This window comes from Vidua chalybeata, chromosome 5, assembly GCF_026979565.1.
Source record: "Vidua chalybeata isolate OUT-0048 chromosome 5, bVidCha1 merged haplotype, whole genome shotgun sequence".
Classification (NCBI taxonomy): domain Eukaryota; kingdom Metazoa; phylum Chordata; class Aves; order Passeriformes; family Viduidae; genus Vidua; species Vidua chalybeata.
This window is the reverse complement of record NC_071534.1, coordinates 60,304,062-60,331,362: the sequence shown is the minus strand read 5'-3', so window position 1 is coordinate 60,331,362 and position 27,301 is coordinate 60,304,062. Positions and strand designations below refer to the sequence as shown.

At 39.0% G+C, this 27,301-nt stretch overlaps 2 protein-coding genes across 2 annotated transcripts in view; one reads left to right on the top strand and one right to left on the bottom strand.

The window, feature by feature from the left end:
* Window positions 1–11,121, top strand: part of FAM185A (family with sequence similarity 185 member A) — a 37,999-nt gene extending 26,878 nt beyond the window's left edge. The window contains exons 7-8 of the mRNA XM_053944172.1: window positions 309–443; window positions 9,514–11,121. Of these exons, the coding sequence (XP_053800147.1) occupies window positions 309–443; window positions 9,514–9,629 (251 nt within the window). The 3' untranslated portion in view covers window positions 9,630–11,121. The remainder of the gene's footprint in view (window positions 1–308; window positions 444–9,513) is intronic.
* Window positions 11,122–12,520: 1,399 nt separating this feature from the next.
* The window catches only part of FBXL13 (F-box and leucine rich repeat protein 13), a 57,291-nt gene continuing 42,510 nt past the window's right edge, over window positions 12,521–27,301 (bottom strand). The window contains 5 exon segments of the mRNA XM_053943559.1: window positions 12,521–12,674; window positions 13,411–13,431; window positions 20,526–20,577; window positions 20,580–20,669; window positions 24,363–24,504. Of these exon segments, the coding sequence (XP_053799534.1) occupies window positions 12,521–12,674; window positions 13,411–13,431; window positions 20,526–20,577; window positions 20,580–20,669; window positions 24,363–24,504 (459 nt within the window).

Sequence of the window (27,301 nt, the reverse complement as noted above, 5' to 3'; positions counted from 1 at the left end):
GATCCTCTACCAAAAGACATTGCTTGAAGTATATGTCACTATTTATTTTCAAGTCTGTGAAGGCAATACTGCTATACAACTTTCTACATACTCTGTAGAAAGATACCTTCATTTATCATAAACATTTGTCCTTTCATTTATCCTTTCAATGACCAAAAAAAAAGAGGTTACTGTTTCTGAAGACTTTTAAAAAAAACCCAACCAAGCACAACCAAATGATGGTTTGATTCAAGTTTGTGAAATAATGGACTATTTCATGCTTTGATCTCAGGGTTAAACTAACTAGCTTTCACTTAAAATTATACCAGGTTCAATTACAGTCAAGGTACCTGCATCTCTCAAAGCCTATCTAGAGCTGTCTGGAAGAAAAGTGGATGTGAGCTCAGAGATCCAGTTAAAAGAAACACAGAGTGCCTCCAAAGACGATCATGTAACTCTAAGTGGTAAGGCTTACTAATCTTGGCTCCCAATAAATGTCTGTCTGGCCTAAGTCAAACACATCTACATTTCTTTATTAGTTTATTGCCCTTGGCAGCTGCTTGTTTAATCTGCTTCCCGTTCAGATGTTTGCTTGTGCTGTTGTACTCCCCATGTTACTGGATGACTTTAAAATTTTATTTGGTAAATGACTTGTGAATGTAATCAACTTCTTCTAACAAAAGTCTTAGAGCCAAATTCCCCCTTAGCATTAGTCCAATGAATATGTGGGAGATAATCCAGGGCTGAATTTGACCCATTGCTTTGTTGGCTTAGAAAGTCACATAGACTTTCCTAGGCAGTCTATTAGATTAAAAATATAACAATAATTTAAAAAAATCTGTCTGTTTCTGAGTCAAAGGGGGAAATAAAAGGGGTCTATGGCATATTTATAAATGCACAGTAGTGCAGGATAGGCTGAGAAATGATGGGTGGGAGACGAGAAGAGCAGAAGAAGCTGGAGGAATAGAGAGAGAGAGAGTACATGGAAAAGTACCTGCAGTTACTGGAAGTATTCTTGTAAGGCATTTAAAATTGAACTTAGAATCCAGAGTCTTGCTGTTTCCTGCTTTAGAAACCAGTCATACAATTCACTGTCAGGGTGTGTATTTCCCTCCCCCACTCCAGATGTGGCTATCTAGAAGTTAAGGCTGTTGCTTGTACCAATTATTCAGTTTACTCTAGAGAAAACATTAACTTCATGTGTCTGGGGGCTCCAGCTTTATGCTTGAACGTGTTATGTCAGTGTGACCTACTGTGATAGCAGATTGGGTAAGTTTGAATTTTAAAAGAAAATATGCATAAAAACTCTTTTCCTCCCCAATGTAAGATGGAGATCTCAGAGTTAGGAAAACACTGGAAGTGTAATTATATAATTTTAGTATGTAGCCTGCTTATATATCTCTTCCTGCCTAGGAACAGTAACTAGCACTTAAATTTAGTAGTGGTTATTAAATACAGTTTCTTTAAAAACCATAATTAGAAGTTGTCAGGCTAGAAATCTGTGGAAGGACCCCAGATTCTAGCAAGACTTGGTGCAATGAATTACCTCAGCAGTAAAACAAGACTTCTCAGTGAATAAGGACCACCAGCCAATCAATCATCTTGCCACTTTGGCAACATTAAAGATAAGAGTGGTGTTTCAAGTATACACAGCTGAATGACTTCTCTGGTTTCACAGCTCAGCCAGTGTTTATGTGGGATAGTCATCACTGAAGCAGATGCAATTTTTCAACCCACTGTTCTGTATGGAAATGATCTTGGCACTTGAGGCCAAAAATGACTCTGATTAGTTAACTCTCAAATATACACATCCCAAAGGCAAAGAAATCATCAAGAATTATGCAAATGCAACAACATTAGGCCAGTGATTATCAGTTGTTTAAAGAACTTGCAGCATTATGTGAAAAGGGAGATACTTCCTGCTTCTGTTTCTCCTTACCTTACAATGTATTCTTTCTGCACTTGCCCCCTCACTATCAACAATTGCTTCTTCCTAAAGGTGATATTTGGTAATTTTCTTGTATAAGTAGATTCTCAAATAATTGAAAATCATTTAATACAATTTCTGTATCCTTGGAGCATTATTCACTGTTGAAGTTTCAGGTACAAGGTCCATAGCTGTCCTGCTGTTGTGACTGAAGAAAGGTAAAATAGAGAGTGAAGAGGGGCTTTGCCAAGTGGTTTAAAAACTGTATCACAAGAGCATGGCAGTTTAGGAGTTTTATGCTTTTGAGTTCAAAGATTAGTTTAAAAACAGATGGTTTTTCAGAAAATCTGGTTCTCATGTGAATAACACAGGAACTGTGACCTTTTAGGAAGCTTTACTTGCCTCTGGGAATATTTGAAGGTGTTAGAGAGAAGGCTGTCCAGTGGGAAGACAGGGCAGAGTTCTGTGACTTGGGTAAACATACACTTACTCCTACACTTTCGTGCTCTAGGAAAGCCTTCCCTACTGCTTTAGAGCAGTTACCATGTACACCATCAGCCCCCACTTCCACACTGAGGGGGGAGTGTACAGTTACCATGTACACTACAGCCCCACAAGCACTCACATCCAGGGTTTTGCCAGCTAGCTAAGGAATAGAGTGGGATTTAGTGCAAGCAAGATGATGGAAGTCTGGAGTGAGTGCTCTAGAGACAGAGGGATGAGAGTATCAAAATGGGTTTGCTCTTTTAGGAAAAGAAGAGACTTTCCTGCAAAATTGAGACACTTGCTGAGAAAGGGAGGGGAACTAGAGAGCAGTGACAGGGCGTTTTTGTTCTTTGAAGTAATTTGCAAGGGCAAGGCATCTGTTTCCACTGGCATCAGTAGGTAGTCTTGAAAGCAGTATGTATGATATAATGAAATGTTACAAAAACAGAGTTCATGCTAAGCACTGGTCCAGCTTCCCTCAGTGGAAGTGTTTGGCTGCCTTTAGAGTGCTTGAATAATTACAGTAATCATTGTAATCATGTCAAGGTGTTCTTTCTTTTCCCTGGCGAGAAGAGAAGCCCTTGCTGCTCAATGTCTGCCTTCTCCCTGTCTCCAGGTGTGCCTGTGTTCTTTAATCTTATGCCTGTGGAGGTAATTAGCTATAGGTAGTACATGTGGTAAAAGAAAGAGTAGCAGGCTAAAAAGTGTTAAGTATTTAAGCAGAAAATGAACTTAGGAGACTTTTATGTCAAAGGGGTTGCAAACATATTGAAGGTCAAGGTTAAAGTTCATATAATTTTGATTTACATGCTTTTTAGGCAATTTTTCAGTAAGTTAAGTTCAAAGTACAAGGAAAGGAACAATTACTTGTGTAGTCCTAATAGGAGCAATATTTAAATAATATCAGGAAACAACAGTGTTGCACCATTGAAAACAAACAGCAAATTAACATGATTTTTCTGTAAAACTCAAAATAATCCTTTGGCTTTACATGGCATTAGTAATCCTTTGCTGGAATGTGTCCAGTTTTGAGTACTGTGCTTCAAAACTGTAGAGTCTCTAAAGGAGAACATATGATCAGAGTCCTAAAATCACAATTAACAAGAGAAGACTGAAAAGTTCTGATTTTATCTCAAAAGAGAAGACAAAGAGAAGATGCATTTTTCTAGTACATACGAAGTTGCTACAGAGAAATACAGAAATAAATTGTTCTGTCAACTGGCAATAGGACTAGAAATTATAACTTGACCTTATGGTAAAGGAAACGTAGCTAAATAGCAAGGTAAACTTCCTTGTAGCACTTGTCTGGGGAGGCAGTAGGACTGTCAGTAGTGCAGGTTGTGAAGACCAGGTGTTGTGAGCATCTCAGACCAAATTCAGTGCTTCCTCAGGAGAGGCTTGCAGCCCTGTTTTCTCTTGTCTCAGGTTGACGTGACCATCTGCTCCCACTCACTCCACAGTAACAAAGGAAGGTTATCAGGCATGTGGGTGGATGGGGACTAAATGAAATGCAGCCACTGGACACACTTCAGCCACTTTGGTTGCCAACTTGTGTGTTGACCACTGTGAACTTGCTGGAAAAATTCTTGCAGTCATTCAGAGACTTTATTTGAATCCTTATAGCAAATGGTGTCAATTTCCAAACCTGATAGTCTGGAAAATAAACCATGTAAATCTCATCTCTAAGTGATGCCAGGGACTCACCAGATTTTGGGTGATTCTCCATCCCTGCCCCAGTTCTAATGCCAAGTTCATATCCAGCAGCCTTTCACCTGATGCCATCTGCTTGGTGCTGAGTAATCTTTTAACTTTGCAGTCACTTCATCTGGTTTGCAGCAGCTGTGTGAGTTTCCATGGTTAAAGTCCACCATATCCCAGGTGCTCCTCAGAGGCTGTGGATGTTTGTTGTTGTTACTGTGTCTCCCTGTTTTTACCTTCTCAACTCTCAAATCTCTCTGTATTTTTTCTGTCCTTATACAAAGACCATATGCTTTGGGAGTTGCAGTTTTTTCCCAAGTCGAGACATACTTATTTGCAGTTGTCAGCATGACAACAATTGCAGCAGTTAACAGGACTTTTAGGTTTTGGTACTAATCCCATCCTGGCTACAGCACATGTTAACTTATGCCTTCCCTTAGGTGTGTATACTGGACATGCAGAGGAAATCCCCCATTGACTTCTCTAACTCCTTTTCCCCTGTGAAAATTTTCACATTGCCTCTACTTTATGGGTTGATCATTCTTTTAATACTGCAGAACTTCTTAGCTGGCCATCCTCTTCTTGTGCCTCTGGAGAGTCAGCCTGTCTGTAATTACCAGATGCCTTTGAAAAGATGGACATTGACACTACTGTCCTATCTCTGACTTTTCAGGTTTCTCTTACTAACATGCTTCAGGTCTTCTCATCCTGCCTGGTTCTCCCCATAGGTTGTGGTGAGAAGCACCTTCCTCCTTACAACAATCATTCACTCAGGCATGCACTGAAATATTACAACTTTCACATCTGCCTGAAGTTCCCTGCTGGAGCAAAGGGGATCTAGACAGATGTTTCCTGCCATCAGGAATAATTACTTCTCACTGTTCAGTCAGTGGTCCCTCATACAGTAGTACTGGGAGAGCAGCCTGTGGAATGCTGTAGCCTTCCCTTTAGGATTGTTTTAAAGCCAGTGTGCCAGAGGGGGCTGACTGCGTGAGTCTCTTGTACCGTGCACAAAGCTTTATGGATGGATGTGTTTGAGAGTCTTCATTATGAGAAATTCTGTATTGTTTACTCCAAGGTAATGTCTGTGTTTTTAGCTGCCTGGAGTTCAAAGGTTGAACACAAACACAGCTGAAGGGGCAGTGAATAACATGAGACAAGCAACTTGCCTTTAAAAGGGAAATAACTGAAAGAGCTTGTATTATGTCAGTCTGCTGAAACTCCAGGTTTTATCTGAAGCTTACCAGCTGCCCAAGTGTAGAGCTTTTTCTCCCACTGTGCAGCTGTCTTGGGTTTGTTGCAGTCAGCATTGCAGTTCTGATCCCAGGAGTAACACTATCTGCTGTCATGTGCCCCCCCGTTTAGTCTGTTCTCAAGGCACTTCAGAACTTTCCTTCTTTCTTAGAAGCAGTTTTTATTGACCCTTGGCCACTAGAATTGAGTGGGAAGAGCTTTGTTTTATAATGTCCCTCTACACACTGCCCTCTGTGAAGCCTTGATCCTTAAGCAATATCTTAAAAAAAATAAACAAAGACCCAGGTTGTATCTGGAAAAGATTACATTCCTTCGAGTCAAATAGAAAGTTCATCCAACTTTTATTAAACACATTAGATGAGATGCTATCCTACAGATTTTTATTGGTTTCAGCTTGCATTCAACTCAAGCTGTTCACAGCCTTTTGATATATACCACAGTCCTAACACTACCAATGAGCAACGCTTAAAATATGATCCTCTTCTTGTGTTTTGCGGTATGAAAATAGAGCTCTTAACTTCTCCAGGCTCCAGGAAGGCAAGTAAATAAACAGTCAGTACTTGACTGTAAAGTTTTGCAAAGGTGTTACCTTCTTTTAAACACCACACACTGGGGAGGGGGAGAAAACACAACCTTTTTCCTGGGCTTTAGAGACATACACATACAGGTATACACATATAATGGTATATATATCTGTCTTCTCCTGAACTCATGCTGCTGTCTTGACTGGTAGATTTTGAAATTAATCCCCCCCCCACCACCTCCTCATTCTCAGTCCAGGAGGCTGTTTGCTTTTGTGATTTAATCAAGCTACTAAAGTCTTCCTCAAAATCCACTTAGGTTCTCATGGTATTCAGAGTACGAGCAGTGAGTACAGTTAAGACCCAAGCGGTCATCAAAAGGTCTCCAGCTTGATTAGTGCCTCGTACATAAAGTAATTTAAATATAGGAAATAACTTTGAACTTCCTACTAGTGATGGGCTTAATAACCTTAATATTTGCCTCACAGGCAAATTTCCAGAAGTATAAGGAACGAAACTTTTTTCTATATTCACATAGCAAAAACAAAATGAGAAACAGAGCTCAGACAGCAACTTGGCTTTACAATGGCTTTAGTAAATTTGTTCCTGTGTTCCCTAAACTCTTCTTTAACTTTTTTACCAAGGTGTAAGCAGTGCATGAAACCATTTACAGCACTGATTCTGTGCTTCAGTGTTTGTTTCTTGTACAGAAGTACAAGCCATAGTCACAAAAACATGAGAGAGAGGAACTGGGACCAAGCACTCCAATATCCACTTTCTGGAAATATATTTCTGCCCTGCATTAATTGTGTCCTCTCTCCCTAGGAGAAAAAGCTGTATTTTTAGTGTTCTACAGCTCTGTTAAAGGATCAACTGAAATTTTCCTTTATACTTCTTTGTTGGTTCAATTTCTTGTCACCTGGAGGCTGTTTCCTGTTTAAAAACCAGACTGATGATATGTTTTAAGTGCTATCTATGCTTAAAAGACTCTGGTTTAATTTTTGTTCTATACTCTCTGATACAATACTATTGAAAATCAGTGATTCAGGAAAGCTTTGAGGAACTGAACTTTCAAATTTTAACAGATTCCATATACAACAAATTTGTCCAACTTGGTGATTCATCACAGATTTAAGTCTGCAAGTTCGATGATGAGTAGAGGTCTGTGGATTTTGTTTTACTGTCGGAATGATACTGACACTGAGTGTGGTTGAGACTGCTGCTGTCTGGAGCAATGAGGAGTGCAGAAATTGTACCAGGACATCCCCTTGGAGACACCTGAAGGCATGGTGTAGTCTGATAACAAGGGACACTGAAGTGACTCAGACGTTGTTGGAGTCCTCTGAGATCTCTGTGCTTCCAAACCATACCTCAGCCTATTGTGAATTGCTGTGGGTTTGGCCCTTAACTTAAACCAATCCCACTTAGAGCTGCTAAAGCACTGAAACACTATTGAAAAGTTCTGGCACTTAGGCCTGAGTTGTGGAAACCAATGCAGTGATGTCAGTTGGAGTTTTGCCACTGTTTTTGCTGTGGCCAAAATTTAATTTCAGCTGTGTTACAGAGCAGAGCATGTTTGCAAAATTGGTTCAGAATCTGCTTGCCTGCCATCCCTCATGTTATTCCAGGCTCAAATTATTCTAAACTTAGAATTCACACAGTTAAATGAACACTAAAGTAATAATAAATGATATTTTGTGAAGATAAACCAAAGTGAAGGTTGATCTTGTGATAAAGGCACTGGTTTGGGATTTTAAAGATCCCAGTTTAATTCCCAATATGGACACAAATCTTTTGTATAAATTTGGAAGGTCACTTATTCTCTCTTGGCCTCAGTTTCTTAATTATAAATGAGACTGAGTTGAACTCTTTTCTTTTTTATACAGTGAGCTTTTCAGAGCGTGACTGTGAATACAAAGTCTATGTGAAACATGTAAGAAGACAGATACCTCATGGTTGTGGGTTTTTTTTAGGCCATTATTATAAAGAAACAGTAATAGTAGCGAAATGTCCAGGCATCTGGACAATCAGGTCTTACCATGTCTCTTTTCAGTGTTTACAATAACAATTCAAATCTTTGAAATTACTCAGTACCTCATGTAGAGTCATGGTTTAACCAGAACTGGCTATTGAGTACCAAGCACCACTCAGTCCCCACCAGTGGGATGGGGGAGAGAAGCAGAAAAGTAAAAGTGAGAAAAGTCATGCTTGGGATAAAGAGACTTTGAAATTAAGACTTTGATGGATAAAGCAAAAGCTGTGCACACAAGCCAAGCAAAATAAGGGATTCTTTCACTACTTCCCAGGGCAGGCAGGTGTTCAGCCATCTCCAGGAAAGCAAGAATGTATCTCATGTAACAGGTACTGGCTCAGACAAATGCCATCACTCTGAATGTCCCCTGATCCTCCTTCTGCCAGCTCTGATACAGAACATGACACCATACAGTTCAGAATATCCCTTTGGTCATTTGGGGTCAGCTGTCCTGGCTCTGTCCCCTCCCAGCTTATTGTGCACCCCCAGCCTCCTCACTGGCAGAGCAGTATTAGAAGAAGAAAATGTCTTGATACTCTGAAAGGTCTACTCAGAAATAATAAGTTTTATATTGGTTGGTCCATCCTAGCTACTATAAAAAAAAATAACCCTATCCCAGAGAAAACCAGTACATGTAGGGTTTGTGTGGCAAGGTTGCTGGGAGGGACTCTAGGTCTGGCTTCTGTTAGAAACTGCCAGAAGCTTCCCCTGTGTCCTACAGAGCCAGTGCCAGCCTGCTCCAAGATGGACCCACCACTGGCCAGGGTTGAACCCATCAGTGATGATGAATAACACAGTTAAAGAGGAAAAACCCTACTGCACACCAGCAGCTGGAGAGAGGAGGGAAAGTATGTGAGAGAAACAGCCCTGCTGATGTGCAGGACAGTGCAGAAGCAGGGGCAGGAGATGCCAGAGATTCCCCTGCAGCTTGTGGAGGACTCTGTGTCAGAGCAGGGGAAGAGCATGAGGAGCTCTCCTCCTGCAGAGGAAGGAGTGGCAGAGATAATGTGTGAACTGACCAAAACCCCCATTCTCCATCCCCCTGTGCCTCTGGTGGGGAGGAAGTAGAGAAATCAGCAGTGAAATTAAACCTGAAGCAAAGGGAGGGATGAGTGCAATATGTTTTTAAGATCTGGCTTTATTTTATTACCCTTCTGTGAGTTGATTGGGAATAAATGAAATTATTTTTTTCCCAAGTCAAGTCTTTTTTCTCTGTGACAGTAACTGGTAACTGAACTCTCCCTGTCCTTATCTTGATCCATGAGCCTCTTGTTATATTTTCTCTGGCCTGTTCATTTGAGGAGGAGAGTGGTAGAGTGACTTTGATAGGTATCTGACAGCCAACCAGGGTCAACCCACCATAACACATTCCTTAGCTTAGAATAAAAAGTGCAGTACTATATAATAAAAACCACTATTCTGTTGTAAAGATGTATTATGGGAAATTAGATAAATGCAAAAAAACTGTATCAAGAAGGAATTGTCTCTGCTAAAAGTACACAAATTCTACCAAATAAAAGTGCTATAAGTGCTCCCAGGGAGCTTGGAAAAAAATGACCATGTGAAGATGATATGTTTACTGTGTCAAATTAAACTAAGACAACTCTCTTTTCCAGGTCACATGAATCAAAGGGATGAAACAGACAAATGGATTAAGGCTGACACACAAAATGGCAAAGTGTGTCTTAAAAGCCAAAGCTGGATCCAGTCTGTCAAGCTGAAGAGTTCTTAAAGGTGAAATAAGCCAAAGAGATTAAATCAAGAAACCACAAGAAAGGAACATTTCTGTAAAATTATGAAACTTTTTGGATTAATATTCTTAATATAAAAGAGAAACTATTAAAAACGAGAGCATTTTAACCCAAGATTTGCTTGTGACAGTGCTGGTGCTAAACAGTCTGGTTTACTTTTACTGTCTTTAGGAATGAGATGATCTTACGTATTCAGAATTTATATAAGTTGACCCACTTACCGTATCAGTTTGAAAGCTGGTAGCTTTCAAACAAAAGTTTGGAGTTGTCATTTAAAAATAAAAAAAGCATTTTCAACACTTCCAAGATGACATGCTTTGCAAGCTCTGTTATACTTTTAAATTAAATGTCTCAATACTGTGGGAATTCTGCTAGTTTATGTGAAATGCAGAGAATTTTCTTCAACCAATTTGTATCATGGATAGGAAAAAATCACTTTTAGTGTGGTTCTTATGTGGTCTTTTCATTTGGTGTTTGAACCCTGAGCAGTTTCTGCCTGGGCAATGGGTACTTTCTGTGTAAAAATACTTCTGTGAAATGGCAGAACTTGCTCTGTGTCATCCTGAACCTCTGGTTTGTGGCTAGAAAGAAGAACTCCAGCTATGTCTACCACTGCTCATCTGCAAAGAAAAGCTTTTAAAAGAAATAAAAGTACCATGGATCTGGCTGATTTCAAGGAGGAACACTCCTCCAACTGGACTTCAGGGGAGAGTCCACCTGAATATTCCCCTGAAGGAAAAGCTGCCATAGAAAGGAAGTGTTGCCCTAGTGACTGAGAGCTGGAATCTCTTTGTTTGCTCTGTCTGCAGTGACAGAGCCCTGTCCTGCAAGGCTGCCAGGCAGCTCTTGGAGGCAGGAAGGCAGAGAGGGAGGTGGGGGGAGTAAGTGGGTCTGCACAAGGGCAGGCTCGATTTTTGTGGGGGGTTCTGTGTCACTGTAATACAAACACACAGTAAAGTAAATGGAGCTTTTAAAAGCCTTTCCGTGCATCTCTATGGCACCTTATAAAAGCAGTAGTGAAATTTGTGTTTTAAGCTGAAATATCAGAATCCTTGCCAGCTGAGGATGGCAAGGAGAGAGAGAGAGAATTCAGACTGTCAGCTCAGGCTTTAAGTTTTGTATCTATGTGTATGTTCTTTAGGTCCTAATGGTACATTATGAAATTAACTTCTTTGCCACAGGATTCCCCAGGAGATATAATTGCCCCTTGCCTAATGGACTTCAAGAGTCAAGGGCAGCATATCTACTGTAATTCAGGGTGGTTAAAAACTCCACTTCCTGTTTATTGTTGTGTGTATTGTTTGTTGGGATGAGGTGGGCACTGATGCCTATGACAAATTATATGTATTTTTAATATAAACACTAATATATAAAACATTTCTAATAGTATTACTAAAGGTAATACTAAATTATTATTTATTAAAGGTAATACTAAAGTATTATTAGATATTAATTATTATTATGCTTTTAAAAGTTACAAAATTAATAAATTATAATGGTTTTGGATATGCAGAAAATTATTTGAAACTAGTGATTTCTATGCCCTGCTGCAGCCAGAGTGAAAAAGCACCTCAAAATTCACATCACGTGAAAACACAAAAACAGTCTAGTTGGTACTTCACAAGATTGAATCCATTTAATGGTCCCATTATTCACCTGAAATACAAAGCCTGTCAGCCTCTGAGATTAAGGTTGTGGTTTTTGAGACTGCTGTATCAGCAATTTAGGGGAGAATATATTAGGGGAGAATATATGAATGCATGTTATTTGTTCCATATTCAAAAGAGGGCAAACTCAGACTTTGAATTCATTAATTTTCTAAATCTAGCAGGAATTAAACATCAGACTTGTTAGTTACTTGCTTAAAGAAGTTTAAATTAGCCAGTAGAAAAATTGTGCTACCACTAAAGCTACTGATTATATTCATTCCAAGCTAATACATGTTAAGACCAGCTAGAATGTTAATATAAAGGTCAAGAATTAGTTGAAGGAGGACAAACCCTTGTGAGTTTTCCCGAAGGCATTGAACAATGTCTTGTTCTGCTCTAATGAGGTGAAACTGTATTTTTCTCTAGACAAGGGAAGATTAGTAGGTTATCAGCAATTAGAATTTGAATGGCGAATCCCTTGTGTGCCCATATATCTTTTTTTGTCCATTTGATGAGAAGACATTCTTGTAACTGGAGCAAATTTATACTTTGACACTTTTTTCATCAGTGTTCCCTTTAATTTGGTTCTCCTGCTCTCTCAGCTGCCAGCCAGCCCACAGTTCAGACCTGCAGACATGAACATTAACTTGTTCAGAGAGTTGCACTCAACCCAAGAGGGTTTTATGAGAATGAGGGCTCTGGGTGCCCAAGTGACTGTTTAGAAGTGGAGAACTGTGCTTAAATGCCTGGGTGTAGTTGTGCATTAAAGAATCTGTAGTCACTGCTTACTCACTGCCCTCAACTCCTCAAGAAGGCTGTACTTGATGGGTACCAGCCACAAGTAGAAGTTCTTGTGAAGTGTGAAGTTCTCTGGGGAGTGAGAGTGTTTACATCCTGGAGAGGACCTTAATGGCAAACAAAGCCTCCAACACATGCAGATTTAGTCATTGCTTACTCTGCATGGGACTACAAAAACTTTCATTACTGAAAGATGAAGACAGCTTGAATCAACATCTGAGATTTAGCAGTGCTGTCTGAGTGCAGCTGTCTTGCTTGAAGGCATTCATACTCGTGTGAGAAAGATTAGCTATGCTTCCTTATTAATGCAACAAATGGCCTTTTATTAAACTGTGATTAGTTTTAAGAAAAAATAACAGTGGTCTTTTCATGCTCTAGAGAAAAACCCTTGAACTGTAAGAGATGCTGCACAATTTCTTCATTTTTCATTTTGAAGAATTCATTTTTTCAGGCTCTGATCTGTGTTTTTTGGTGAAGGTGGTTATGTTACCATCCCAGTCATGTCCAAGCCAGGAAGGACGGTCAGCATCATTATGTTCCTCTTTCTCCAGTTCAGCTGTGTATTTCAAGACAGCTTGTCTGCAACAAGAGTTTAAAAATAATAATGACAAAATTTTTCAGAGGCTGTTTTTACAAAGAACACTAAAAGCAGTTTAATGAGAAGAAGTTCCTTGCTTTAACTGAAACTATAAATATTATAATGGTGTTGTGGAAAGTAAACCAGAAGATAATTGGATAGGTCATAGAGTCATGGAATGAATTAGGTTGGAAGAGGCCTCTGGAGAATGTTTCAACCTGATGTTGCTTTAAGTGTATCCAGCTAGACCATGTGAGTCATGGCTTTGCCAGATGAGTTCTGAATATCTTTAGGGATGAAGGTTGCAGAGTCTCTGGGATCCTCTTCAAGAGTTTGACCAGCTTCCTGGTTAAAAAATTAAAGTTTCCTTGTAATCAGAGTTTTATATATGCCACTTGTCCTATCAGTGCACCGTTGACAATGGTCTGGCTCTTCTGTATGCTCTGATGAGTTACAGACAGCAATAAGGTCTCCTCCATCTCGAGCCTTCTCCTGGGACTTAGCAAAGCAATTCTCTGAAGGTTCTTCACAGGTCACATGCTCCAGCACTTTAATGGTCTCAGTGGGCTTCATCCACACTTGCTCTAGTGTGTCAGCATCTGCCTGAACACAGATCTGAGGGGGTGATGCTACTAGAATAATAACATTCTCTTTGGAAGAAAATATAAAACCAAACAAGATAAATAAACCAGCTACATCCAAAGGTATTACAGCATTTCCAGGGTGTTTTCTCATAGCTCTGTAGGAAGGCTACAGTAACTGTGCAGGTCCTTCTGTTTTTCTATTTGAACCAGCGTCTGTGGCACCTCCAAGAATTTTTACCCTTTCCTCATTCACCTTCTGCTTGCTTTTTGGCCAGCCTCTCTACTGTAGGTATCTTCTGTCACCCACCTCTTTTAACGTGTATTGTTTCAGAAATGGAATTGAGTACACAATGGGCAGTGCTACAGGAGCCTTATGGTTACCTGCATTTACTGGCACTGGCTCTGGACCTGCCCCAAGGCTGGGCTTTGCAGCTTCTGTGACAGCTGAACCAGAAGACAGTTGTCTGTGATGCCCAAACCCACCCATGACCCCTAAAATTTCCCTCAACATTTTGTAGCCACTGCTCTTTTGCAGAGTTAGAACACAAAACCAATAAACTAGATCAAAATTTGAGAAAATCAGGCCTCCTAAGTGAGACACTCTAAAAAGAAGAGCAACTCTCCCTTCTTTTTTGGCAGTGTCAATCCAGCAATTTTCAGTACTTTCCCAAGCTGAAAAAACTGAACCCACCACTTGCAGTCTTGTGAATGTCTCTTTCTTTCCATGCCTTGTGTGACCTGGCTGCCAGCCTAGTCCTGCTGAGCAGAGCACCCTCCTGCCCGGCCTCCCTTGCCGCCAGCTCTCTGCTCCAGAACCCCTCTGTGCTGAGTGTACTCCAGTGCTCCTGGGAAAGAGCCAACTCTGCATCTCCCATCCTCTCCAGGAGATTCAACCTGATCTGGTGTGTCACAGCCGTAGCAAGGCAGTCTCTCCCTGCTGGCCAACTCCTAAGCTCTGGAAAAATATAATATACAGCATCCAGACAATACTGGAAAAAATCCAAATTGAAGTGCTCCATTATCTGCCAGTAATGCTGCTACAGTGTTTTTTGTGTTTGTTTCCCAAAGTGGAAATGCTGGAGATGGTTACAAGGGGCAGATGGTTACAGTGGTGCCCAGCTGTAATGCTTGCACCACTACAGCAGGAAAGGGAAGTGGGCAGGACTGGAAAAGGGACAGAACTAGTGAAGCAAGAAGGGCTTGTTTTCAACCACTGCAGGATATTTTTTTTTTTATAAAATGCCCAACACTGACACACTCTATGAACCACATGAACACAAGGCTGCATCTGTTTTTATATTAGGGAGGCCTGCACCATTGAGGAATGTGTGCACAATTTATATGAGCTATAAGCTCTGACCTATAAAAAATCAACTCATCCAAGTCCAAACTCCTGTTTTTCATGGAAACTGCGATGTATAGTGGCTGTCTGAAGCATGTATAAGGGGAGCTGTTACTACTTTTTTGGAAACTTATGATGTCCCATGCCTGGAGCTACAGTTGAGTGGTTTGCCAGAAACAGCCATTCATTAATCATCAACACATGGTAAAAAGATTGTTTATTTAAGATATACTGTACTATATGACAGCTTGATTATTTTATTTATTTATTTATTTATTTGCTGCCTTAAATGAGCCAATTGATGAAGAAAAGTATTTCAGCCAATAATTACTGTTATCTTTGGCAAAACAACTATCTCTTGGTATAAGTCAGACAAAAGTACTGGCCCAAACACGGCTTGAGCAGCACTGGAATACCTAATTGAATCCTTACCCAAAATTTGAATCCATTTTATTGAGAGGGGGTATCTGGGAAATACATTTCTGCAACATGGTCTGAATCCTGAGCCATTCCAAAATTCAACAATTTTTCAGAATCACAGAACGTGCAGAGTTGGAAGGAACCCACCAGGATCATGAAGCCCAACTCCCAGCCCTGCAGAGCACCATTCCCAAGAGTCACACTGTTTGCCCAAGAGCATTGTCCAAACACTTCTAGAACTCTGTCAGGCTGGTGCTGTGACCACTGCCCTGGGGAGCCTGTTCCTGTTTGACTTGGTCCGTCATAATAAAAAGCAGAGGTTTTGAAAAAAACCTTTTTGAGCTGAGCTTACAGAAACCAATCAACAATAAAAAGTAATGGAAAATAAAAACTCAAACATGGGAGAAATGTTTATAGTGCAAATACAGGAGAAATTAGACAAGTGGAGGCAGGGAGCTAATGAGAAAAGCAGGAAGCATTCTGCAGGCATGATCCAGGTTACAAAATGTGATAAGACTACATAGGATGTGAAGTATTCTGAGGTCCATGTCAGCTGCAGTAGTTTTATCTTTTTCTGGCATCCAGTTCATGTTCACTCAGTGTTTGAAACATGGCACTCCAGGAGCCTCTGTGTCACTTCCAAAAAGAGAATTGCAGTCAGTGAGAAGACAGTACTGTATTTTTGTTGCTTGTTAAATAGAAGACTTAGGAGTAATTGTTGTTGGTCTTTTACCAAATCATGTGTAGGCGGTCTTCATTTCCAATTTCATGTTTGTAGGATCTTTCCTCCCCTGAGACCTGAATATTTGGATAACACCTAAGAAATTCTGCTTTTTCAGGAAAAAAAGAGTTCTTGCAATCTCCTTTTTAACCAGCAGCAGCCATTAGAAAGCACAACAACAACAAAACCAAACAAAAATTATAGTCTTCTCCAAATGTTAAATGTAACATAACTATTAAGACCTAATGTAATTTTTGTTGAAAAGGCAAAAATTGTAAGAGAAGTTGTTGATGAGTTACTTGTTAATAGCGTAGCCATGAGTTTAGGATTTAACCAGTTTTATGTTAGTGCATACAAGAAAGAAGGAAGCACATAATTTTGCTCTCAAAGATCTTTTCAGGGAACCAAACTGTTACAGATGAGATGTAGTGTGGGGAAAGCCTAAGACTAGCTGGCTTCTCTGTCAATGACAAGTTTCCTTTCTCATTTTGCATCTAGAAATGTTAACACAGAATGTTTTACAGGGAACAGAAGCATGTCTCTAAAGATGCCAGTTGTGTTATTTCCTGTAGGAGTAGTCTTAAGGAAATCAAACTGACACAACCTTTTCCTACATTTTAAAAAGCAGTGAGTTAGGTTGTTAAGAAATCAATTGTACCAGCACTATGTACTTCCATATTAGATTATCCACAATTCTTTCTGCCATTTAGAAACTGGATTAACTGAAAGGTCATTAGCCTCTGGATACAGAAATATGCAGCAGGATAACAGGCCACAGACCTTTTTTTCCTTCTAACATTTATTAAACCTGGAAGTAGGGCAGTATGTTGGCAAATATAATCTCAGACTCTACCTGATACTGGAAAGAATGAACAATTGAAAGCCCATAACTGTTTCCTATGAAGCTGCATTGGACTGAAACTTGAAGAACTTTATGGCTCCACATGTTTTCTATTTTAATCTATCAAAACAGTAAAAATAAAAAAAAAAAAGAAAAATAATGTGCACAATAAAAGAGATATGACTCAATACTTGCAAGGTTTAGTCTATTAAGAAATGTCTGCTAGGACTGGTTAGTGTTTAGCAATAAATAATGGGGAATTCCTTTGGAACAATGAAGTAGTATTTTATGCCACAGATATTTTAAGAGAACTTTAAACTAAAAACATATTTATTCTATTGCTTATTTAGAACCTAAGCCATTAGCATATTTAATTCTCCAGATGAATGTGATTTTTACCTAGATGACCTCTTCCATCTCCTTAAACAGAGAATGAAATTTCTCTGCAATGTAGGTTTCACACCCTCAGAATATAAATTACACCTGAAACGAGCCTTTACCTTCTGTGAAAATCTAAGAACCTGAATATAGTTGTAAGAGTTAGTCTGAAAACAGAATTAGAGCCTGTTTTAGTTTTTCCTGACAATTTATTGCTTTTCATTCATTACAAAAAACATACAGGTTGTGAAAGAAACACACAGTTTTATAGAAGTAGATGACAGTGACGATACAGTCATTGCTTTTGATGCTGTTGAAAAGCTACAGCAAAATAACTAACTCTAGAATCATGCCCTATTTTCCTGTGCTTTTGATGTAGTTATTGGCAGAAGATAAAATTTTTATCATCATTACCATATTGGCCTTGAACCGCAATTATAAAAAAAGGTTTTCATAAACTGGGAAACATGCAGGATGTGGAACATATCAGAATCTAGCTGTGAACTTGCTTTTATCTTCTGAATATCATTCCATCTGGATGCAGCCAGTATATTCTGTGGCCTGGCAAAATCTAGGGTGGGATGTCTTTGGACCTGTTGGAAGGAACAAACAAAAAATGTTCAGGACTGCATTATTCTGCATAATCAATCCACCTAGTAGGTGTTGTCCCAGACTCAGATGGTGCAGGATAGGAGTTTCCTATCACTGAATATGTGGTGTGAAGGGTTAGAGACTGAGGCTGGCAAGGAAAAAAAAACATCCACTGTCCAGAAAATGAGACTCAAGAAAATAAAATTGGCAAAGTTTACCTAGTTCTAAACATCACAAAAAGGGCAAAGATAACATTGGGTGGAGACGTGTGTCTCATGGTTGCCTTTTTGTTTTGCAAAGATGTGTAACTCTCCAGGGTTATCTTTAGAGTAAAAATAACTGGTTGGGAAATTCCTTGGCTGGGTTAGAAGAGTTTAATCAAGACCTTTGGAGAACCCATTGCACATGGGACTCTTAGGCAGAGGCAAAATCCTGGGTTATCCCAGGCCACAATAATGCAAAGGGGTTTCTGAGAAGTCATGCAGCTCCTCGATGATCGTTCACCCAACACAAATTGGAATTTGCACAAATTTCTGTTCCCATTACATCTCACTTCTACAGGAAGATAGATCAGCAAGCAGAATCAGAAAGGGCTTGTTGCTGCTCTAAACAGAGATAAGAAGTCACAGAATAAACAAGTCAACAACAGTAATCTGAGGATAAAAGAAAAACCCTTGAGGCTTAAGATGAGAAAAACTGTAAATCAGAAAATTATTAGAGATCAAATGAATCTGAATTAATTTAATTTTTCTTAATTTTCTTCTTACCACTGTTGCATACCAATCCTTCAAGGACTTTCTGTATCAAACAAGTGTTTAATTAGAAGCAAAGATTTTAAGGCGAGAGTTCTGAGATGACATTGAGAAAACTACATCTGAGAGAGAAGTGAAGAAAATAAGACCAATGACAGCAGAATTGTTTGTGGTAAGACAGGGAAATAGTAGAGGAGGATTTGGAAAGTGTGAAGCACACTGGAAATACCTTTTGAGTTATTAAGCATATGTATTGGTCTTGTGGTCTCTAAAGCAGCTATTAAACCCTGGAATGGCTCAGCAGGAAGTACAGTACTTACAGAGGACCTGTTAGAGTACAGTTAGAGCTCTCCTAGTATAGGCTGTCTATATAGGATGGTATTTTAGATTTCTTACTCTCATAAAGTTTTATTAAGTTGTTTACTTAGATATATCAACCATGTCTAAACTTCAGTTCCTTTCCAGTTTCAGGCCCTGTGGCATGTCTGGCCACTGTGCTGTTCTAGGTGTATAGGGCCTGGTCTGTAATACTCTTAACCCCCATGGAAGGGTGGTGGACATCAAATCCACATCTTTTGAGACTCACAGGACTCAACTCAGTTCTCCCAGTTTTTAAGAAGGGTAAAGAAGGAAAGCTCCGGCAATTACAGGCCCTTCAGTCTCACTTCAGTGCCTGGTAAAATTATAGAGAAGGTTATTCTGAGAGTAACGGAGAAATATTTGAGAGACAATTCAGTCACTGGGCACAGCCAGCATAGGTTCATCAGGGCAAATCCTGCTTAACCAACTTTATTTCCTTTTATGACAAGGTCATCCACCTAGCTGACCAAAGGAAGCCAGTAGATATGCTGGGTTTGGATTTTAGCAGAGCTTTTGATACTGTCTCCAAAAGTATCCTGGATAAACTGTCCAGCACTCAGCTGAGCAAGTCCATAATACACTGGGTGAGCAACTGGCTCACAGGTTGGGCTCAAAGTGTTACAGTAAATGAGGTTATATCAGGTTAGAGGCCAGACACCAGTGCTCAATTTGTAATGTTTTTATAAATGGTCTGGAGGCAGGAATTAAATGTAAAGTGTGCCAATGATACTAACAAGACTCCCTGCAGGGTAGAAAGGAGCTACAGAGAGATCTGGACAGACTGAAGAGCTGGGCAATTGCCAGCTGCATGAAACTGAACAAGAGAAAATGCTCAATTTTTCACCTGGATTGGGGTAAACCTGGTTATACATATGCACTGGGGGATGAAAGGCTGGAGAAAAAGCCCTGCAGAAAGGGATCTGGGAGTCTGGGTCGATAGAAAGTTGAACATAAGTCAGCAGTGCCCTGGCAGGCAGTAGGGCCACCCTTGTCCTGGGGGCATCAGGCACAGCATCACCAGCTGGGCAAGGGAGGGGGTTGTCCTGCTCTGCTCTGCTCTGGGGTGGCTTCATTTTGAGTGCTGGGGGCAGTTTTGGGCACTACAATATAAAAAAAGACATTAAACTATTAGAGATCATCCAGAGAAAGGTGACCAAGATGGTGAAATATCTTGAGCACAAGAATTACAAGGAGCAGTTTATGTCATTTGGCTTGTTCAGCTTGGAGAAGGGAATGCTGAGGGGGAAGTGCTGACCAGTGATAAGCCACAAGCTTATTGTGTCAGGGGAAGTTCAGATTGAACTTTAAGAGAAGGTTCTTTACTGAGAGGTTGGTCAGTAAAAACCAACCTGGGAAAGTGGTCCCAGCACCATAGCTTGACTCACTAGCTGTAACTGTGCTGTGTTTTGAGCCCAGGCACACATCTACTGCCATACACTGACATTCATTGGGAAACACGCCCCCACTAACCCTTGGAGTGAGCTCAAGTACACGGTGCGATGGCTGAGAGCATTAAGCCCAGCCTGGTTTTCACATTCATGTTCCCATGTGTCTTTGAGGTAGTGTCCTTTGTCTGCAGAAACTTCCCTAAGAGGACATTGTCTGCCATAAAGAGGCAGAGTCTGTATCTCTCTTCACTTCTGGCTGACACTGGAATATGTAGATAACCCTGCCAGACCACAGGAGTCCTAAGGCACCAGTGTGGACACCCCCTAGATAAAGAAGCTAGATGGCCCAAGCCAGATACCTAGCATGGCACCATGATGCCAGTGAAGAAAAGAAGCTCATGTTTTGGGGTTTACAATGCCCTCTGAAGTAAGAATAGGAAATATTTTCTTGGTAATTTTTCTGTACAGTAAAGTACAGTGTTGTGAGAATCTGGAGTTGCTCACAGCCTTTCCCAAAATATTTCAGGTATTGTCAGTAAGATAAATACAACCTGAGATGTCCAAGAAGGGGAGATAATGGCAGGCTGCAGCAAAGTATTGGATACATGTATCAATCATCTGTAAATGAAGCAACAAGACATGCAGAAGTTAGAAGATTACTGAATAGATGAAAAAAAATGCACAGAGCACAACTTTTGTTTCTGATTGGTAGAAAAACTGTTTTAAAATTGAAATAAGGTTGCTGGCACAGCAGAATTCTGACTCTCTGCAAGAGGCTCCACAGAAACTGTCACTTTCTAATATTAGATATTAGTTAACTGTGATTGCTGTCTAGTTTTAAATATTGTGGGGTTTTTTCACCTACTGAGAATGGTTTCACTTTCCCACCCATATATGTGCATGCAACACATAGAAGCCTTTAGTATTCACGCTATTGCATTGCTCTCTCTAAGTTATTAGGGTGCACTTGTATCACTTTTTAAACTCAGTTCTCTGTTACAAATGAGTGTCTCACACCAAGACTTTTTGAATGTGTGGTTGGTTTTTTTAGCTCTGAAGCACAACTCCTTAGTTTCACCTCACAAGTCTATTTCTCAGGAACTGATACTGATTGCCATTAATGCTGGAAGTTGCATTTGAGAAAAACATGACACACAGTCTTCAAGGTACATAAGCAGCCATGCAAGCTAATAATTGCTCCACTGACCTCAACGGGAACAGTCAAGAATACATTATGCACATACTTTAATTACCTTGTTCATTCAGGACCAAAAATCAAGAGGGAACATACCTGTTAAAGACATTTGATTAAAATCACTGGGGTGGTAAAAAGAGAGATGAGAATTTCACTTGTACTAAACAGCCAATCTCATGAGAATCTATATGAGACAAGGTGCCAAGATAAAGCTGGGGCCTGGGGTTGTGGAAAAAAGGGTTAGCACAATATCTCATGATAGTCCTCCTGTTACATAGAGAAATGTACATGTGCTTTGCTTATTCCAGATCTGTTTATATGCTAAATATTAAGATCTACAATAGATTAATAAATAGATCTGAATATTATTAAGTCGATTCATATTATTGTTTTTTAAAAAGTTGCTGACTCTGAAGTCAGTAACTGGTATCAGATGCATTTAGAAAAATCTACATTTGTCGTACACTGGATCCTATTCCTTTTAGAGGACTGAATGACAGAATTCATTGTTCATTCTATTGTATCTTCAGAACGTAGCTATTTAAAAGGCCAATTCATTTAACCAGAGATTTATTGCCAGTTCTTACTGTATTTTTTAATGTATAGAATATTTCCCACAGCAACTTCATTTTTTTTCCTATGAAATAAGAATTACCCTTGAATCAGGCTCATTCCCTGAATAAGGCTCAGAACAGAATTGCTGAATATTTTATACAATCAGGATTTGCAAAATGACTTGTACCTGCCCTAGGCATACAGAACCGTGACATGGAGACTCACAGCACCTCCACTGAAGTCACTGGAGTTTGTTGAAAGACAATTGATTTGCCTCAGAATATAGGATTAAAGTTATAAACTCTTCTAATTTTAGAGTAACATACATAACACATTCAAAATATCCTATTTTTATATTAATTTAATATTTTAATATTATATATTAATATTTCTATATTAGTTTTAAAATTATTTTTCTTTAAAATAAGATACCTGATGTTGCAGGACACATTAACATATATCCTTTGGATAAGTCATTCCGACTTTAATCTCCTGACCATTTTTAAACAGTTTCTGGGTGGAAAATATTTCTTAGCAGCTGGATGCCCTCATTTTACATTACAGGTTGCCAAAGGATTTGTAAGACCCATTAGCTTTAACATCCACAGGTGTACCCATCTCATTTTATGGAGCTGCAAGCTGGATTCAAGTCAAAGACTTGTAAACTTATGGGTAGGTTTATGTGGAAGACTCTCAATGTTCTTTTCTGAAAATAGTAGGGTATTAGCATTTAACAGATTGGCTTTATAACTATTTAAATAAAAGATACCATCTAGGAACAAAGTGTTGGAAGGGGATTACTGGGTCACTGAGTTGACTCATTTTTCCCATTTGCAGGAACTGCAAAATATGACCCAGTCCATTCCCTTACCAAAAGCAATACTAACATTCCTTAACAGTTTGCCCCATCTCCCTTCCCAGAAAGCTCTTTCATAATTCACTGCTGTGATAACCAAAAAAATCTCCCAATTGCCAGCCTAAATGTATTTACTGACATTTTATGGTGTTTGTTTTGTTTTGTTTTCCTGTGTTGGTGTGGCACGTGTCAGGCAAGTGTGGCAGACAGGATTGATTGCAGCACTACATACTTCAACTGCTTTGGGAAGACCACTGTGCACAACTTCTATTACCACTGTCATTGTGGAAAAATAGCTGAATATCTGTCTAAACCCAAAGGACACGGGAGATTAGGACCCATGGATATAATAATCAATGGTGTACAGTACTGCATGTAAGATATAAACCAAGGGCTAGTGTAAGATAGAGAGTGGACTCCCAGATCTGAAACACGGCCAGTGAGCTTCTAGAGGCTGAGAAACTTATGTACATTTGGAAGGCAAACAACTTGATCAGACAATATCTAAATTTAGGGCTGGCTAATTAGTTGGCCAAATAATCTCAGATTAGTTGTGCCGGGCTGTGTTCAGCCACTGCAGGGAATGAGGGGATGTGTGAAGGACTGAAAGAACAGTCAGGGGTTATGGAGATGGGGGTTGGTGAGGAGGAAGGCAGGGACAAGTGATGGCTGCAGACTTATTGTGGAAAGAAATGGGACATAGTCATTTCAGTGGGGAAAAATGAGGAAAACTGGTCATTGAGTGGCAACATTTTAAAGTATAGTTCAAGATGAACATTTCCAAAAGTAGTAATAAACTGGTTCATTGCTATGTGATAGTGACGGAAGCAACATTATAACTTTTCCCATGAAATTTAAACAAAAAATGAAAACAGCATTTTGAAAATTGTCTTTGTATACTTATTTTCAAAATGAAGCAAGTATTTTGTATTTTGTTTTGCTGTTAAAAAAAATTAAGACTGCATAAGTAATTAAATGCACAAAAGCCATAGCTATTAAGTCAGAAAGTACAGGGAAAAGATATATGCTTTCATAACAGCATAATTTAAAAAGGGAACACACATTCAGGTACAGCAAAAAGATAATTGAGATACGAGGCTTTAGTCAAAAAGAAATTATACAGAAAATTCAAGAAGTAAAAATGCTGTAATAAAAGTTCATGGTAAAGAGGAACTAAGTTTCACTACAGATTAATCTTAATCAAAATAATTTAATTTCAACCGTGAGTGCTTCAGCTTTTATTTCAAAGTAGGTACTGCCTTGCCATGTAAAGACAGAGGTATTAAAATCTAATGCCCCAGTTTATTCTTTACCTGGATTCAGAAAAAGAATTGGGAAAAAAAAAGCCCATGAAATTATCAAGACTAATTAAAACAAAGCCATAATCCTTTCAAACACCCAAAACACCAGAACCTGGAAGAGTATTTGCAGGAAGTGATATACAATGTGAAAGCTCTTCTCTCTTCACCCTTGTTTAGATATCAACTCCTGGAGAGAAAAACTTTTACCTGATACAGTGTGGACACCTTTATACTGTACCTGCAACTATTAATAGAATGCCAAATACTCCCAAGAGCCAAGTCTCAAATCTTAAAACTCACAGAAAAGCAGCTGAATGATGCCAGCAGGTCAAATTTCTGGATGAAGTAGTAAGTAATTCTTTGCAATAGCAATCCCAGAGCTATCACCTATTTCTTGTCCATAGATTTGGGCAACCTCCTATGTTGACAGATGTCAGTCTGTGACAGTGAAATGCCATTGTTTTCACAGCTTCATCTGTCAGCTGAGGGCAGTAAGAGACATGGCAGTGTTCCAGGTATTCTGTGCCCTTGCAGAACTCAATTACAATACGTGTACATCAATCCTTTGATCCACTTCAGACACTTCAGTTCTCTAGGTACCCTTCATTTGTAGTGAAGTCATTCTGCCATTGACTGGGAATGTCACTAGAAAAAGAAGAAATGCATTATGGGGCTATTTTCAATTTTTTATATATTATACTGTGTGTTCATTAGACTAACATTTATGTAAGCTCCACTGTATGTATTAAAACATGTTGAATTTGGGTTCTTTAAATTGAGCACAACCCAGGATGTAAAATGTTGTGCTTAGAGAACCAGGCCCAAATAAATTCATTCTACTGCTCCCTGCAAATGCCCATTTTAGTGTGTAACAAGTTCTTCTCTTTTAAATGAACAGAACATTGTATCTGTATAAATCACATTATTTTTTTGGAAGGGAATGGGTAAGAATCTCAGGACTATCATTCAAGAGTTCTGGGCTCTGATTTGCTCTGTGGAGTTCAGACCAGTTAACTGTGACACTGGTTGACTGCAATTTCTATCCTAGTTTTTAGAGTGAATAAACATTTGCAGATACTACTGACTCAAATTCCAGCATATTTATAACTCAAATACTGGCTTTTTCATATACTCTGTAAAGCAGATGGTCCTGGAAAATAACAATGGAACTCCTGTGAAAGGTCACTTAGATTCTTAAAATACACTTTTCTCTTTTGCACTCTGAAACTTTTTTTACCTTTCAGCCTGAATCTTTTCCAAGCCTGAAAACCATCATTTCTAGGCTTATAAAGAGAAGTTAGACCTTCTACTGAAACCTTCTCTGGAAACCTCTTGAAAAGAGATGCCTAAAATCACATTTCTTCACCTCCATGACATGAGGATCACAGGACAACCTGCAAGTCTACCAGAGGTTTAGCTTCAGTCAGAATCTCTCCTCTTCTGTCATGTCCAGCCTAAAACCCTGGTGAGATGCCTTAAATGTGGCACTGAGCTAGTTCCAGGCCTGCTAATCTTGGCCTAAGGCCAGAGTAATTTGTCATTTACTGGAATAGCAATTCTACCTCTACAGGGAAAACAAGGAAGTACACATAGTAGATTTAATAAAAAACACTGGCTGCATGAAGCTTTTCAAAGCTTTCAAGAATTAGTCCTGAGGTAAAAAGACTAAGCACCACATGGATAAATAAAATGTGTACACACACACAGAGACACAAAAATGCATGTATTTATTATGCACAAATGTTATATATTTATCATTCTGAGAGGATTACCTCTGCAGTAATCAGACTATTGCCCACTAACACACAGCTAATTTTTCCTTATATTACATAGGAACTCTCAAAATAACATAGGGTTGATCACTAGAAAATATTATTTACATTATGACAAAAGATTATGTGTTTCTGTGTGATTTTAATAAGCTTTACCTAAACAGATGCAAAGAACCTTATCAGCTCTGAAACTTTTTTCATAGTCCGTACTTCTAAGATTTTTGTCTGTATCTTTTTCTTTTTCTTTTTGTCTATTGGTACAGCTATATCAAGGCAGTTTTTCTTGGGCTTTGGGCCTTTGTTTTATTTTACAAAATATTAGAGTGTCAGTGTTTGGACCTAGGATTGGTTAAAGTGGAAAATTCAGAATTTATATTAATTGGCTTCTCTACCCTTCCTATTTCAATATTGGATTTATGGGCTGTTTTTCACTTGTAATACAGAAACATTCTACATCCAGCAACTAAATGTTTTCCATCGATGTGCAAGAGAAACTGCACTCCTTTCAGAATTAGGCTTCAGATGTGATGACTTAATCACTTCATTCTCAGCTAGGGTATGTAACACAAGCTGAAGCCAAGATTTCAATGCCTGTTAGATATGTTTATCTTGTTTTTACTAGCACAGCTTGTCTACATACTTATTTAAAATATCCTTCAAAGTTAGGTTTAGAATTTACTCAACTTTAAGTCTACCCCTACATGCTTTTGCAATAGCATTCAAATTATATTTGCAATCAAAAGAGATGGAGCTTTGTTTGCTTACTTCATCTCTGTATCCCCAGTTATATATCTATAGAGAAAATAACAGACGAGGTTGTGAGGATAAATTATGTTTATTTATTTAGACACTATAAAAAGTCAAATGCTATATGAAGAAAATGTCATTTTCTAACTTAATTGCACAATTTTAGTTCTGTATAAGTAAGGCCTGAAGACACACACAAACATCAATGAAAAGGTCAAATACTAAATTGCTGTTCATTAAGTGAACATTGTCTGAATTATGAATGAACAAGGACCCTATTTTCAAAATATGGGATCTCATAAGTGTTTGCATTCTGTTATAGTACCTAGGAACAGGCAGTGTGATTACAATGGGCTTACTCTCTGTAAATTTTCCATAAAATAATATCCTTCGATTCAATTTACAAAAAAAGACTTGTCATTTTATTTTGAGTCACTCTGTATCTCTTCTTTCTCCTGCCTTCCTTAGATCCATGAAAACAGGGCTTCTACAACTCCTACATGTGCTCCCTACTGCTGCTTTCTTCCTCAAAAAGTTCGAATTCATTTGGAATGCAGGGAAAGCAGAAACACTTATTTTTAACAGTCTTTTTTTCAAACTTCCTCTGTGTAATGAGACACCTGAAATTGCTTCTTAGCCATGCACATGGCACAACACAGAAGTGAATATTCTCCTCTGAGAGCAGCAGCACTGGCACCACACAACTTTCCATGAGGTACACAAGATGTACATAGTTGGTCATTAGTAAAAATATGGAACTTTACACAGAACATTCATGAAAGACGAGTCAGAATTATTCCTAGAGAAGCAAATGGCCTGACGTGTA